Here is a 14,064-nt window from a genome sequence, read left to right on the forward strand (position 1 = left end):
GTGCTGATAGCTGCATATGGCAATAGTAGTAATGCACAAATATGTCTAATGCTTGTTTTAAGACCACTTTCCTCGTGGATAACAAAAAGGTCTTTGGCACTCATCTCATGCAAGACATGGTGAAAGATGCTCTGCGGTCCTTCGTCAGTCCTCCGGTGCTCTCCCCCAAGTAAGTGTTCCCAGACATAGACGTGTGTCTTGTGACTGTCTAGCCACTCTGCACCTCTGTAGATGAAGACCTCTCAGGACCAGTCTCCATATGCATGTGTCAGTTTTCTTCAGATAGTTCCTTGTCATAGAGCCTGGGTGAGGACATGCAGCCATCATCTGAGCTGTCTTTTGAGAGGTGATTAGGGCTTTTTTATCCCAACAGAGAGGAAAGCACCGAGTCTTCATACAGAGAACCCAGCATTTGTAAAGCGTGAGCATATGAAATTTATTTTCATACATGAAATATTAATTAGTACTTTAATGTTCTCACCTTGATTTGTTGAATAAGTTTGACACAAGACACATAAAAGTGTGGTAGTTTTCTATGTTGAGTTTCTTGGAAATAGATCTTGAGATCAGTATTTATGTAAATGTATTTAGTGATGTTGCCAGGAAAAGCCAGCAGTGTTATAGACCAGCAGGACATGAAGAGGAAGAAGCCCAGGGCCTTGCCTGTACTCCACTGCGTGTCTGCTCCATTCTGTAGGAAGCTCTGCATACAGTGTAGGCTACAACCTCAGGATTTCCTCCTGGGGGGGGGATAAAGGAACCCGAGAGTTTGTCCCGGAAGACTGTAGATAACAGCTGTCACCCCCTCATGTTCACTGTACGAGCAATGGTCTTTGTGACTCCGCCTAGACAGCCTGGTGTGCTCTAGTCAGACCCTTGCCTGTCCCTGCATCCATAGCCTCATCTTATGTACTGCCCTTGCTGTCCTGTCCGCCTCTGTCAGACTGGTTTTCCTGCTGTTTTGGGAGTGTGGGGGTAGGGATGGGGGGTGTTGTTTTTCTCCCCTGCTGGACATTATACAGGGTGAAGGATGGGAGTCACAGTGCTCTACGACCACTACCTAGACTGTGTGGTGTCTCCCTTGTGAGTGCTGCCTTGGGCACCTTGCTCCAGTTCAAGCCTTCAGTCCCTGTCTCTCTCATAGTTTTCTGCTTTGTTATATTATGCTGCTCTCTCCAATTAGACCACAAGCTGCACAAACACAGTGTTCAGGACTGCAACTGAGGCTGGCATGTAGCAAACACCTAGTAAATGTGAGTGGTTGTCCTCCATATTTAAACACTGTAGATTATAGGAAGTAGTGCACATGCAGGTACTTTTTCCTTAGACTGCCTTTGGTAGAAGACAGCTTGTCTTTTTTGCTTTTCTTTGTGGTGGTAAACAGGTCTGCCAGTCCACAGATTTTCTCTCCTGTCTGCTAAATCTTCCTTCTACCATTCCTTAAGAAGAAGCATTCTCATCTTTAGCTGTTGAATCCTGTCTCTGACGAGCATGCAGAATTCTCTTTCCCTCTCTGGCTCCTGTGCGTCTCCTGCTGCCTCATCTCTGCTCTCTTCCCTTTTAAGAGAGGACTTCAACTTCTGTTTTCAAGGATCTGTGTTAGAGATCTGGGCTGGGAAGTTGAGCAGGGATTTAAAAAATGTTCAAAGGTCATCTTTTTAAGTATTTAAGTTTAAGGTAAATACTGAACAATTATTTGTCGCTTGTTCATAAATTTGCCAAGTTATGATCAGATCTTGCTTGTAAAGTCTACTGTTTACTTTTATTTATTGTATGGTTGAGTGTGTAACCGATTTCCATGTCTGTAACATACATAAGAAAAAATTCCTGTTCTTAGAATTCAGTTGGTGTGCATCTATTCAGTTGGTGTGCATCTATTCAGTCGGTGTGCATCTATTCAGTCGGTGTGCATCTATTCAGTCGGTGTGCATCTATTCAGTCGGTGTGCATCTATTCAGTCGGTGTGCATCTATTCAGTCGGTGTGCATCTATTCAGTCGGTGTGCATCTATTCAGTCGGTGTGCATCTATTCAGTTGGTGTTTTTATTAAATCCTATGATGTACCAGTCATGCCTGCTCTATCCGTGTCCACCCTGCTGAGCAGGATTAAACTAGGGCAGCGACCTAATGCTCAGTTCACCACCATTTCATTCTCAGGCTTACCAGCCCTGCTTTCTTGCTTTACATTTGTCTTGTTTTTTCATTGTTCACACCTCTGTATGTAACATGTTAAACCTGAACAATCGTCAAAACAAGCTTTATTTTAGAAAGGTGCACCCAGTACCAGCCATCCGGCTGTCTTACCCTATGTCAGGATTTAAAGAGCAGCTCCAAACGTTGAGGAAGAGATGGTTTGGTTTGATTTGGTTTGGTTTTGTTGCTTTGCTGTGCTTTACTTTGCTTTTTCAAGGTAGGCTTTCTCTGTATAGATCTAGCTGTCCTGGAACTCACTTTGTAGACCAGACTACCTCTGCTAGTGAGTGATGGGATTAAAGGTGTGTGACATGGTTTCACTGTCAGGGGTAGAGGGTTTCCAAATGCAAGGTTTGGTGGAGTTACAGGAGGGGAACATAAGCGTAAGAGTTAGCCATAATGACCTCCTGAAACAAGGTCCTGATTGCCATTTCTGAGCTGGAAAGTGCTTGTAGTTAAGGAGGTGGGTGGAGCCGCTCCCTGAGAAACAGAGATGTAATCAGCAACAGGAGTGAGCATGGTTGCTCTTCACTGTAGGTGACTTTAAGCCTGAGATGGAGGCAGGCTGGTTCTTTAGAGATGTGCTTTGATGCTTTGCTCGGCCATGTGTGTGTTTGTTAGTTTTTTATTTAGGCATGGCGGTTTACTAATTCCTCTTACGTACTGTTTATTTTCTTTATTCTCCTCTTCTTTTTCCTGGGTTAATAGTGCTTATTAATTTCCCTTTTTCTTTCCTAATTTGGAAGTTCTAATACACTCTCCTTTCTCTACATGAGTATGCTGCTGTTTAGGACAAAGTGTATCTTGTGTCTCTTCAAGAATCCGAGCTGGCACTATAACCCTGTATGTGATGCTACTTAGGAGAATGGGGCATTTGAGAAGTAATTAATCACCAGGCTGTCAGGCTGTCCAGTGAAGACAGACACAGGAAGTTAGCCCTCTCTGCTGTCTTCTTCATTTCCAGGTCATGATGTTTGGCAGGTGCTTAGGTGGTTGAGATGGCCCCTGCACAGGTAGAGTTTCCTCATGGACCAAACTGCTGAAAGGGTCTTAGGCTTGGGCCTTGTGAATCACATTGTGTAAATACATTGGAAGCAGTAGAGAGTTTGTTTGTTTGTTTTCATGTATGTGAGTACACTGTCAGACATACCAGAAGAGGGCATTAGCTCCTATTACAGATGGTTGTGAGCCACCATGTGGTTGCTGGGAATTGAACTCAGGACTTGTTGTGTGTGCTTGTAATGGCATTTCAGTATGTAGGCCAGACTGTCCTAGAACTTACTTACTTGTCCATGTGTTGTCATGGTAGACCTGGTGTCTCACATACACAAGGCCCTGGGTTCTATCCCACCCAATGCTGTTTTAATTCTCTCTCTCTTTCTTCTTTGTAAGTGATTTGAAATTTTCCTCTGATTCACTAGGGTTTCTTTTCAAGATTTCAGGAGTTTTACCAGAATGGTTTTTAGCCAGTCTTCTCTACAACTCACCGTTAAGTCACCAAATCATATCATTTTCCTTATTGCTTGTTTAGCAGTTGTTTCACTTTTCTCCTTTTACATCAACTTCATTAGGGTTTCTGTTGTTTTGATTAAATGCTATGACCATAGTAACTTGGGGAGTGAAGGGTTTATTTCAGCTTGCAACTCTCAGGTCACACTCCATCACTTAAGGAAAACCAGGGTAGAACAAGGCAGGAGCTGATGCAGAGGACTGGAGAACACTGCTCACTGCCTTGCTCCCCCTGGCTTGCTGAACCTGTTGTCTAACAGCACACAGGACCGACCAGTCCAGGGTGGCACCACCCACAGTGAGCTGGAAAAGGCCTACAGGCCGACCTGGTAAGGGGCTTTACCCAAGCAAAGTTTCATCTTTTAAAATGACTCCAGCTGTGTCAAGTTTGCATAAACCAGCAGCACAATTAGCTGATGCCCTAGGTCTTTGGATCACCTACAGATATTCTTTGTGACATCCATGTCACATCAGGCTCTGCTGTTGTCGGGAGTGCTTTCTGTCCTTCCTTTAAGGCTGTTTGTGAGCATCTTTCCTTCAGCTACTTAGATTTAAAGAGTCAGGGAGGGTTTGCATTCTAATCTTACTATTTGTCAGTTAAAGACAGAGTCTTCTAGCTCCCCCCTCTCTTCTTTCTTTTTTTTCTTTCTAGCCCTTGTTCCTGTGTTCTGCTTTGCTCTCTCTTGGCCACCTGTCCTTCTCTGTTGTGTGGTCAGGTTCTCCTTCTTTCTGAGTCATCCGAGATTGCTCATCTCTGTCAAAGTGCCATCAAGGCACCAGGGGAAAGTCTTTTCTGCTTTTCCTTGGTCCCCTTAGATCCCCTATCACTGATCTCTTCGTGGTTTGTCTTTAATATCCTGGTATCTTTCAGCCTCCGTACCTACTCCAGGACTAGGTGGCAGGTCCTTAAAAATTTCGAGGAAGGGGCAGTTAGGTGAGGAAGGACATTTCTCAAGGAGAGTAGACAAGTCCAAGAAACATGGAGTGGTGGTGTATGGACAATTTCTGGTTGCAAATGAGGCTGCATCTTGATTTAGGACTCTAGATTCTGAGAGGATAATATTGTAAAATAAGAGGCAGAAGGCCAGGGAGACATGGGCTTTGGACACCTTACTCTGACTACACTTGTGTGCATACATGTGTGTGCAAAGCACAGGAGTATGAGACGATTAGCATCATGCTGGTGTTCCTCAACCTAGCCATGGGTTTGGTTGTGTTTTCTCTGTCAGTAGCTTCTGTAGTAATCACTGCTTCTTTTGCCTAAGCTACTTAGTTTGATGTTAGTGATGTGAATCTTATCTTGCAGGTGTTGCCTATATAATAATCACCAGGCTAAGGACTGTATCGACTCCTTTGTTACTCACTGTGTTCGGGTAAGAACTCAACTTGGGTTGTTGTGATGGGTACTTGGAAAATTATGCTGCACAGTTCTTTCTTACTCATTTATACTTCCCCCATGTCTTATTCATATCTAGTGACTATGTTAACATTTTTTCTCCTCTTACTGCTTGAGTGAGTATAGTACTCTTTGCAGGTTCAGATAACTACCACTGTCTATGGGGACTGAAGTGAAACATTGTAACTCCTGGCTGGGAAAGCCCTTGCTCCCTAGTATGCTTTATAAATGGACATACAAGCTTCACTTTTGACCTTAAAAAATGTTTTTGTAACATTCCTATATGCTTATCTTGGTACTGCTGTAATGAAAGGTTTCTGTGTAAATTAAGACTGTTAGTTTAAATAAAGTTGCAAACTTTTCTTTTTTCAGTTTGGGGAAATATACAGACTTGTAGATTAAGTTACTAGTCATTCTTATTTAATTATATAAATAGTTCTCTCACTTCATTATATTAACACTTCTCTTAGAATAATCAATTAGGAAGTTCTCTAGGGGCTAATTCTACTGCATGCGTTCATGTGTGCTACGTGTGTGTGCAAGTGTGAGCATGAAGGCAGTATTGTATGGTGGAAGACTAAGGAGACTGGATTTTATTTCTGTAATATTATCGCAGGTGTATTGCTTTACTTTCTGGAAATTACATCTTAAAGAGTGAGATGCTAGCAGGCTGAGCACCTGAGCATCACTTCTGTGAAATGTGAGGTGCCCGGACTAAAAATGTTTCAGGTTTTGGAATATTTGTGAGTTGAGTATCCCTATTTCAAAAACCTGCAATCTAGCATATTCTCAAGTATGGGGAGTTTTAATGTTCAGAATTTTTTTTGAAAACTGGACTTGGTGATACAGGCCTTTTGTCCTAACACTCAGGAAATGGACAGGGGATCACAACTTCAGGATCAGTCACCCTCAGCTACAGAGTGAGACTCTGTCTTGATTTATTTATCCATTTATCTATCTATCTATCTATCTATCATCTAGTTATTTGAGTTTTCAGATGAGAGATGCCCACCCTGTACCTCTGAACTCTTCTAAAACAGTTGCTAGTCCAAAGACAGCCTGTCAGAGGTCACTGATACAAGCTTTGTTATGCTTCAGAGAAGTTAGTCACATTTTCTAAATGCAGGCTGCTCACCATACGTGTCTGTTGTCGGATTAGTATAGTGTTCCAGAGTTTACAGGAAGCCGTGTTTTAGGTCCTTAGGAATAGAAGAGCCAGAGGTAGCAGCCTTGACTCAACTACCACAGAAACATTAGTATTGTAATCTTGACCTTAGTTTAAAATAAGGAGAAAAGGAAATGCAGGACAATTCCTGAAGGAGTATACTTTTGCCATAGGAAATCATATTTCACAAAAAGCTTCCTTTTCCCATCTCTTTATAAATTCTGATATTGAAGTCTTTAAAAATGGGCGCCTGTGTAAGAAACGTCAACAGTGTAATTGTGCATTTCTTACATGCATTTAACAAGATTTAAGAATTTGGCATATTGTTTCTTTAGGATAGAGGAAGTTCATGTTGACAGTTACTAATTTGTCTGTGTGTTACAGCCGTTTTGTAGTCTTGTTCAGATCCATGGCCATAACAGGGCTCGGCAGAGAGACAAGCTTGGTCACATTCTTGAGGAGTTTGCTACCTTGCAAGATGAGGTAAGAGCCAGATGTCTTTTGTACAATTCATCAAGACATAGGTTTCAAGAATAGCAAGCTCTTGTGAGAGCATTAACGATAGTCACAGAACTTGGCAGTGTGACACAGAAGGATCATGCATTGAGGCCAGCCTGGGTCTCACAGGATACTTTTTTTATACTTTAACTTTTGAAAAGCAGTTCTTCAAAACAGTGATTTGTGGATTAATTTTTTACTCTGATATACCTGTTTTTCCACTTAAAATGTAACAGTTTTATAGTCCAAGAGAAGCACGTACTTGAAGAAATGTGAGGATATACCTTATAAGCATCTTAAATCATGGCTTTGTCATCAAGATAAATTGTGGCTTGTGTAGATAACTATGGTTTCATGACAAGTTACCCGACATGAAACAGTTTAAAGGTGACTCACGGCCAGCAGTGGCTCCCATTACTAACACCACAGACCTGAGGTCACAAGTTGAAGCTTGTCTGTTTTAAGACAGGGCCTGTTTCCGCAGGCTTATTTTTAGCCATTGGGCGGGCTCACATGATCCTCCTGCTTTAGTCTCTGGAGTAGACTGGTGGTGCTCCGTGCTTACAAACATGTCCACCTCCTTGCCTGGATAAACTAACTTGCATTAATGTGCATGTTTATTTTGAGGAATAATTTGGGTAAATATTAAGTATTGCAGGGTAAGACCTTTGCAAACCTTACCATTGATGCATTTGAAAGGAAGACTTTGTTTGGAGTGTGAGATTTACATCTTCTGCTCATATTTTCAGATTCTCTTACTATCTGACTAATTGACCCTAAAGTAACAATTGTTTTGACAGGCAGAGAAGGTTGATGCAGCGCTTCATACTATGTTGTTGAAACAGGAGCCTCAGAGACAACATCTGGCCTGCTTAGGAACCTGGGTTCTTTACCATAACCTCCGGATTATGATCCAGTATCTGCTCAGTGGCTTTGAGCTGGAGCTGTACAGCATGCATGAGTACTACTACATCTACTGGTGAGCGCTGTTGCCGCTAGCAGTGATGGCGAGAGCAGAGACGTTGTGTGCATCTATAAAGTGTACAGTCGGGGTTGCTGTGTGCATGCAGTCTCTGATCACACACGCTTCCCTTTCACCGTGCTGAGGCACGGTCTCCATGCCAGCTGGACTGCAATCCCCAGGTTACTTTCCTCGTACAGTCTCACTGTAGGAACAGTGGTGTTAGAGATGCGAGGGACTGTATTTGATTTTATAAGGATAGGCTCTGGGGATTGGAGTCCTGTGGTCGGTCTTTCTGACAGGCTCTTTGACCAGCACAGCCATCTCACTGGCCCCTGGAATATTTTTCCTTAGTGCATTTTTACTGTTGTGGCACAGTTGGTAAAATATTTTGAGAATTAGAGCTAGGTCAAAGTATACATCTTTAGTGCTGTAACATTACACAAATATTGCTGTAACATTACACAAATGTCCTTTCTGTTGTTGGAATAATTCTATGGAAAATACTCATAAAAATAAATGGGTTAATTCGACCATCTTTTATTTGCAACTGTGGAGAAGAGAGAGTGCTGTTTGCTGACTTGTGCAGCACTAGTGGGTGCATGGTGCGGGTGCAGTTGGTGGAATGCGCTCTCTTGTGGACACCATGACTGCAGGCTAATCACTGGGAGATGAGCTGCAGCTTCCCCTTCAGTGGAGGGAAAGCTAGGGAGTTCTATGAAGAGGCTGTTTGCGGCTATCTTAGACATGAGAACAGGTAGAAAATACACAGCAAGCAAGTGTTGATCATCACGATGACAATCGTGAATTATCTTCACCTATCAAGGGATCGAGACAATTTTAAACAGTTTCTTCATCAAATGTCAAAATTTGATATGTTACACTTTGGTATTGTTTGCTCTTTAAACTTATAGTTAAATTCATTTAACTTAATCATTGCCCTGAGAGAGGAAAGACTATTGAAGTCCTTAAAAACGAGCAGCTGGTGTTTGGAAGGGCCCTATCAGCCCTTTCCTTCACCGTCTGTCCTCAGAGAATGTGGAAAGTATCACCTGTTATCTCGCTGGGGACCTTTGCACTGAGGGGACAGAGCAACCTTCTGGCTGTATGGTATTCAGTGGGGATTCCTTTGTAGTCTGTAAAGTGATACTACATGTCCTCCTTAAGAGCCGCCAGGTGCCTCTTGATGTTCTGCACTCCTCCATGCAGTGGTGGACCCCTTGTGCCTCCTTCAGGAGCTGTGACGATGCAGCTTCAAAACACAATTCCAAAGGCAACTTTAACTAGTTTCCGTGGGCCGCCGATGGCTCAGCAGGTCAAAGCATTTTCCACACAAGCCTGATGACCTCAGCTCCACCCACAGGAAAGGTGGGAAGAGAGAGCGGGCTGCACAGACCTGTCCTGTAGTCTGCATGTGTGCTCTCTGGACTCATCGCCATCTGTCACCCTCACACAATGTGAAGAAGAAGAATAATACATTTCAATGTAATGTCTTATATGTGCTTTGATATTGTAGCCTACCTGGTATCTTTCAGGGCAGTTTTGGAAATAGGCATCCTAAAATAGGTATAATAAGAGATCATAAACATCTTATAGATCTTTGGTTTTTAATTGTATATGAGTAGTCTTTAATTTACCTTATTCCTGGTTACACTGAAAATAGTGCGTCCCTTCTCCTAGATTTGAACTGCTTTTCTGGTTTAGAGTGCATTGTAAGGTTAAATTCTTTTTTAGCGTTGAACTAGAATATCTTATTTTATATTTTGAATAAATTTAAATAAGCCTAGATGTTTTTAAGCTTTAGAATGATTGTTATATAATACTAATAATTTCTGTACTTTCTAAATCAGTTTGTTTCATTTTTGTTGCAAAGAAAATATTTACTTAATAGATTGGAGTGAATTGTGTCCTGACAGTGAAAAAAAATTAAAGATATTCTAATTTGTATGAATGTAGATAATTATCCAGAAATCTTTTGAGAAGTTGTAAACTGGGAAAAGGGAGAGATCATGTCTAGTGCTCATTTTACATAAGATCTACTCTGATCAAACGGCAAAAAAAAAAAGTTTTTTTGTTTTTTTGTTTTTTTGTTTTTTTCAAATTTTAAAGCATTACAAACTGTCCACGTGGGGTTGAAGGCACATTAGAGTATTTGCTTGTGTTCGTCTCTGAGGCCATGGCTTCAGTCCCTCTTGTCAGGATGAAATAATAAAACCTGTCCATGATTACTAATACTTGTGTTGGCAAAGCTGTCTCCTGTAGCTCTCTGTCATTAATTGATACTCTGTGACTGTTAAGGTACCTCTCCGAGTTCCTGTATGCATGGCTGATGTCAACCCTGAGCCGCGCTGACGGCTCTCAGATGGCAGAGGAGAGGATCATGGAGGAACAGCAGAAAGGCCGCAGCAGCAAAAAAACAAAGAAGAAAAAGAAAGGTGCTGTAGACCGCCTGAGTCCTGTTCTGACAGTGTCTTAGGTTAGCAGGCTGCCGGGTGTTGGAATTACAGGTGTGCGCCATCACATCTGGCTGTGTGGACTGTCTGATAGACACGTCTGTGACGAGCTCCTTGTGAGCCGAAGTGGCTGCATGTGTCTGCGGGCTTCTTTCTCGCTCGCCATCATTAACGGAAGAGAGACTGGATCCCAGCCAGCATTAGTGGTGGGCCTTGCTTCTGAGCTCCTTTGCACCTCCAGGCACCAGAGGGTCTTAGAGCAGGAGGCAAGTTGTCCTCAGTTGTACAAGCAGACTAAGTGGGAGAGCAAGCAGGAGTCCATCTGGAGTTGTCCTGTCGTGGTGGGTGTGGACAGGCAATCACAGATCTCTGGGAAGCAGACGTTTCAAAGGCTCTACAGTACTTCTTGCCAAAAGTCGTTGGTATGCTCTTTGAAGAACACAGTTGCCTAACTTGTCAGCTCACTTCAGTTGTATTATTAGTAGATTTTGGTCATAAAGTTTACATCAGAGAAGCAAAAGTGAAGTTTATGTTCAGTAAATAAGCAGGGGGTGGGGTTTTTTTAAAAAGCCAAAACCTTCTCTCATCTATGCCTACAGCACTTCCTCCTCCCTCTGCTCCTTCCAGTTTCCCAACATCAACTCCTCCTGATTCTTTAAAAAAAAAAAATAGAGCAGAGCAGGACATTTTTTTTAAATGAGTTTTTCTTCTTGTTTCTCTTAATTTAAACTTTATGACCAAAATCTACAGATAATACAACTGAAGTGAGCTGACAAGTTAGGCAAACATGCTCTTCAGAGATCTGGTACTAAAGAATTTTGGCAAGAAGTAATGTGGGAGGGAGGGAGGGGGAAAGATTATAAAGATTCTTTTCTCTAATTGCAGTTCGTCCGTTGAGCCGAGAGATCACAATGAGCCAGGCCTATCAGAACATGTGTGCTGGGATGTTCAAGGTAAGTGGTGAGAATCGAGGCTTCTGTGGAACTGCCATTCGTACAGAATGTGTTTAAAATTCCCTCTTGGGCTGGAGAGATGGCTCAGTGGCTAAGAGCACTGACTCCTCTTCTGAAGGTCCTGAGTTCAATTCCCAGCAACCACATGGTGGCTCACAACCATCTGTAATGAGATCTGATGCCCTCTTCTGGTGTGTCTGAAGACAGCTACAGTGTACTTTATAATAATATAAATTATTATTATTATAATAATAATGGTGCAGTTTAACAGGCACCTTTTCCATCCTCATATTCCTCAAGTAGTTGACACCTTACCTCATGAGTAGATGGTTCTAGCATTCCTAGGATAATAATATGTAGGAGTGGACTCTAGTGTGGCTGGCCTGAGCAATACCAGGCATTTTTGCAAGGTTCCGGGTATTAATTTTCACGTAGTACTGAGAGGTCTCACCTGAAGTTACATAAACCAAGAGGGGAAATTGGAAAAGCCCTTGGCCTGTGTGATTATGTGGCACTTGTTCCTTCAACATCTTACTTAAAGTCTCAAAGCAGTGACGAAGCCTGAGGTGTGGAAGAGTGTGTGTGATCCCATTGGGGTCATTAATCCCCTGGGAGTTTTAATGATATATCAAAAAAAATATAATTAATGTATCAATCATTGTCTTCCTCTAACTCCTCCCATGTATCCCCCTTGCTCTCTTTCCAATTCATGGTGTCTTTGCTACACACACACAATATGTATATGCGTGTATATTCCTAAATATATAACTACAACCTGGTCAGTCCATATGTTACTAGTGTGTGCTTATATGTATATGGTTTTAGGACTGACCACTTGGTATGATAACCGATTGGGGGCTGGAAGGTTGTTTGTATAAATCATGGTGCATTGGTTAGAACGGATGAGAAGTCTGTTTACTCTGGGCTTTTCTGGTTTCCGAGATAACGTCTTACATACATGAGTTGCTGGTACCTTCGTCACTCTTGTTGCTTTTGCATTCTCTTCACCTTTAGACGATGGTCGCTTTTGACATGGATGGCAAAGTGCGCAAGCCCAAGTTTGAGCTTGACAGTGAGCAGGTCCGGTATGAGCACAGGTTTGCACCGTTCAACAGTGTGATGACGCCGCCACCAGTGCACTACCTGCAGTTCAAGGTGAGCTTGCTGCCTGAGGTCATGGTGGTGCCACCCATCCTGCGGGCTGTGGGACTGCTGCTAAAGATGATGATAAGGGGATAATTGAGATTTGGGGTACACGGGTTAAGAACTTTGTGTCACATGGGCACAGATTGAGATGTTTTCAGCATTTGCTTAAGAGTCTGGGGAGCTGGAGAGATGGCTCAGTGGTTAAGATCATTGACTGCTTTTCTGGAGGTCCCGAGTTCAAATCCCAGCAACCACATGGTGGCTCACAACCATCTGTAATGAGATCGGATGCCCTTTTCTGGTGTGTCTGAAGACAGTGACAGTGCACTCATAAAGTATACATGTAAAGTAAATAAATAAATCCTTAATAAAAAAAAAAGAGTCTGTATGGATGGGTAGTCAGAAGGTTTATATTAAACATATTGTGATAAATCATTCCTTCTTTTTAGGAAATGTCTGACCTCAATAAATACAGCCCTCCTCCTCAGTCTCCAGAGCTGTATGTGGCAGCTAGTAAGCACTTTCAGCAGGCAAAAATGATCCTTGAAAATATCCCCAATCCAGACCGTGAGGTAAGTAAGAGTGGGTTCACTGTACGTCCTTGGGGAAAGCATACATCCTGCCACTGGGGGTGTCAGCTATAATGAGTCAACCAGACAGGCTGTCAAATTGCAAGAATTCCAGGTTAACCATTTTAAGTCTCTTCCCTCCACCATAGGGCTTCACTCTTTTGTCCAGGCTGGCCTCTCAGCTCCTGGTAATCCCCTTGCCCTCTGCCTCCCTAGTGTTAGGATTAGGTCATAATCTATAATACCCAGTTTCCATTATACATTTTAAATATGAAAAACTATCCAGTTACTATAGAACATTTTATACTTGACCATTTTGAAGTAAAAGGCTATTGCATTAAAAGACTGATCAACAAGAGCAAACTTTGAAAGCAAACATGGTTTAAGCATTTGATGGTTTGATTATGTGCATTATCCCCAGTGTAACTGAGATACATCTACTCTGTTAGTGAGGAGTTACTCTTGACATGTCTAAGTCACTGAGGGAACTCTTGATGCAACTCTCAGTGCCATGTGATTTAGCATTGTCTGTCAGAACCAAGCAGTGCTGGGCTCAGATGGAGTGTGCTTGCCTGTCACACACAGCACCGCAGATAAACACATGTGCACACACACAACGTAGAAGATGAACGAAGATGAATACTCAGCATAGCAGGTCTTCATTGCAAACAGCACAACTGTAATTTGGTCACCGACAAGGTCAAGGAGATTCAGATAGCAAGGGTTAAAACTGAATGGTACGCTGCCATTTCATTGAAGGTTGGCTGAAAAGACTGGGTATTATATGAACAAGTCACTTCCATTAAAAGAGGATTAATGATAGTACCTTAGGCTCTAAGGGGATGTTGAATGCCTTGGAGAAGAGAGTAGGAAAGAGATAAAAAAATCATATTCTAGTGGGGCGTGATCGCAGAGGCAGAAGGATCTCTCTGAGTTCAGGGCCAACCAGGGCTACATAGTAAGACACTGTCTCAAAAAGAAAAAAAATATATCTTCTGGCTAATAAAAATGGTAGTTACAGAAATTTGAAGGAGGTTCAATAACAGAAGACATTTCCTTCATTTATTCAAAGTCTTTCCAAGCACCTATTATAGCAGAAATAGCTGGTATGGGCTCAGGGCAGGTCGGTAGGAGTCATATTATGTATTGTACAGAGTGTAGAACTCCAACCATTTTAAATAACCCATTTTAGTAAATTCTAGAAGGTGAAGTAGGTCACAT

The 14,064-nt window shown here is 42.3% G+C and overlaps 1 protein-coding gene across 6 annotated transcripts in view; it reads left to right on the forward strand.

Moving 5' to 3' along the window:
* Naa35 (N(alpha)-acetyltransferase 35, NatC auxiliary subunit) overlaps nucleotides 1-14,064 on the forward strand; it is a 49,466-nt gene that overhangs the window by 32,525 nt on the left and 2,877 nt on the right. For 4 of the 6 annotated variants that reach the window (NM_030153.2, XM_030247467.1, NM_001384120.1 and 1 more), the window contains 8 exons: nucleotides 63-169; nucleotides 5,009-5,075; nucleotides 6,648-6,746; nucleotides 7,562-7,740; nucleotides 10,021-10,157; nucleotides 11,061-11,128; nucleotides 12,143-12,283; nucleotides 12,724-12,846. In NM_030153.2, the coding sequence (NP_084429.2) occupies nucleotides 63-169; nucleotides 5,009-5,075; nucleotides 6,648-6,746; nucleotides 7,562-7,740; nucleotides 10,021-10,157; nucleotides 11,061-11,128; nucleotides 12,143-12,283; nucleotides 12,724-12,846 (921 nt within the window). Of the gene's footprint in view, nucleotides 1-62; nucleotides 170-5,008; nucleotides 5,076-6,647; nucleotides 6,747-7,561; nucleotides 7,741-10,020; nucleotides 10,199-11,060; nucleotides 11,129-12,142; nucleotides 12,284-12,723; nucleotides 12,847-14,064 lie in introns of those variants that run through there. The other 2 variants (NR_168734.1, XM_030247468.1) reach the window with 2 other exon arrangements.

The sequence above is a fragment of the Mus musculus genome, chromosome 13, assembly GCF_000001635.26.
Source record: "Mus musculus strain C57BL/6J chromosome 13, GRCm38.p6 C57BL/6J".
Taxonomy (NCBI): Eukaryota; Metazoa; Chordata; class Mammalia; order Rodentia; family Muridae; genus Mus; species Mus musculus.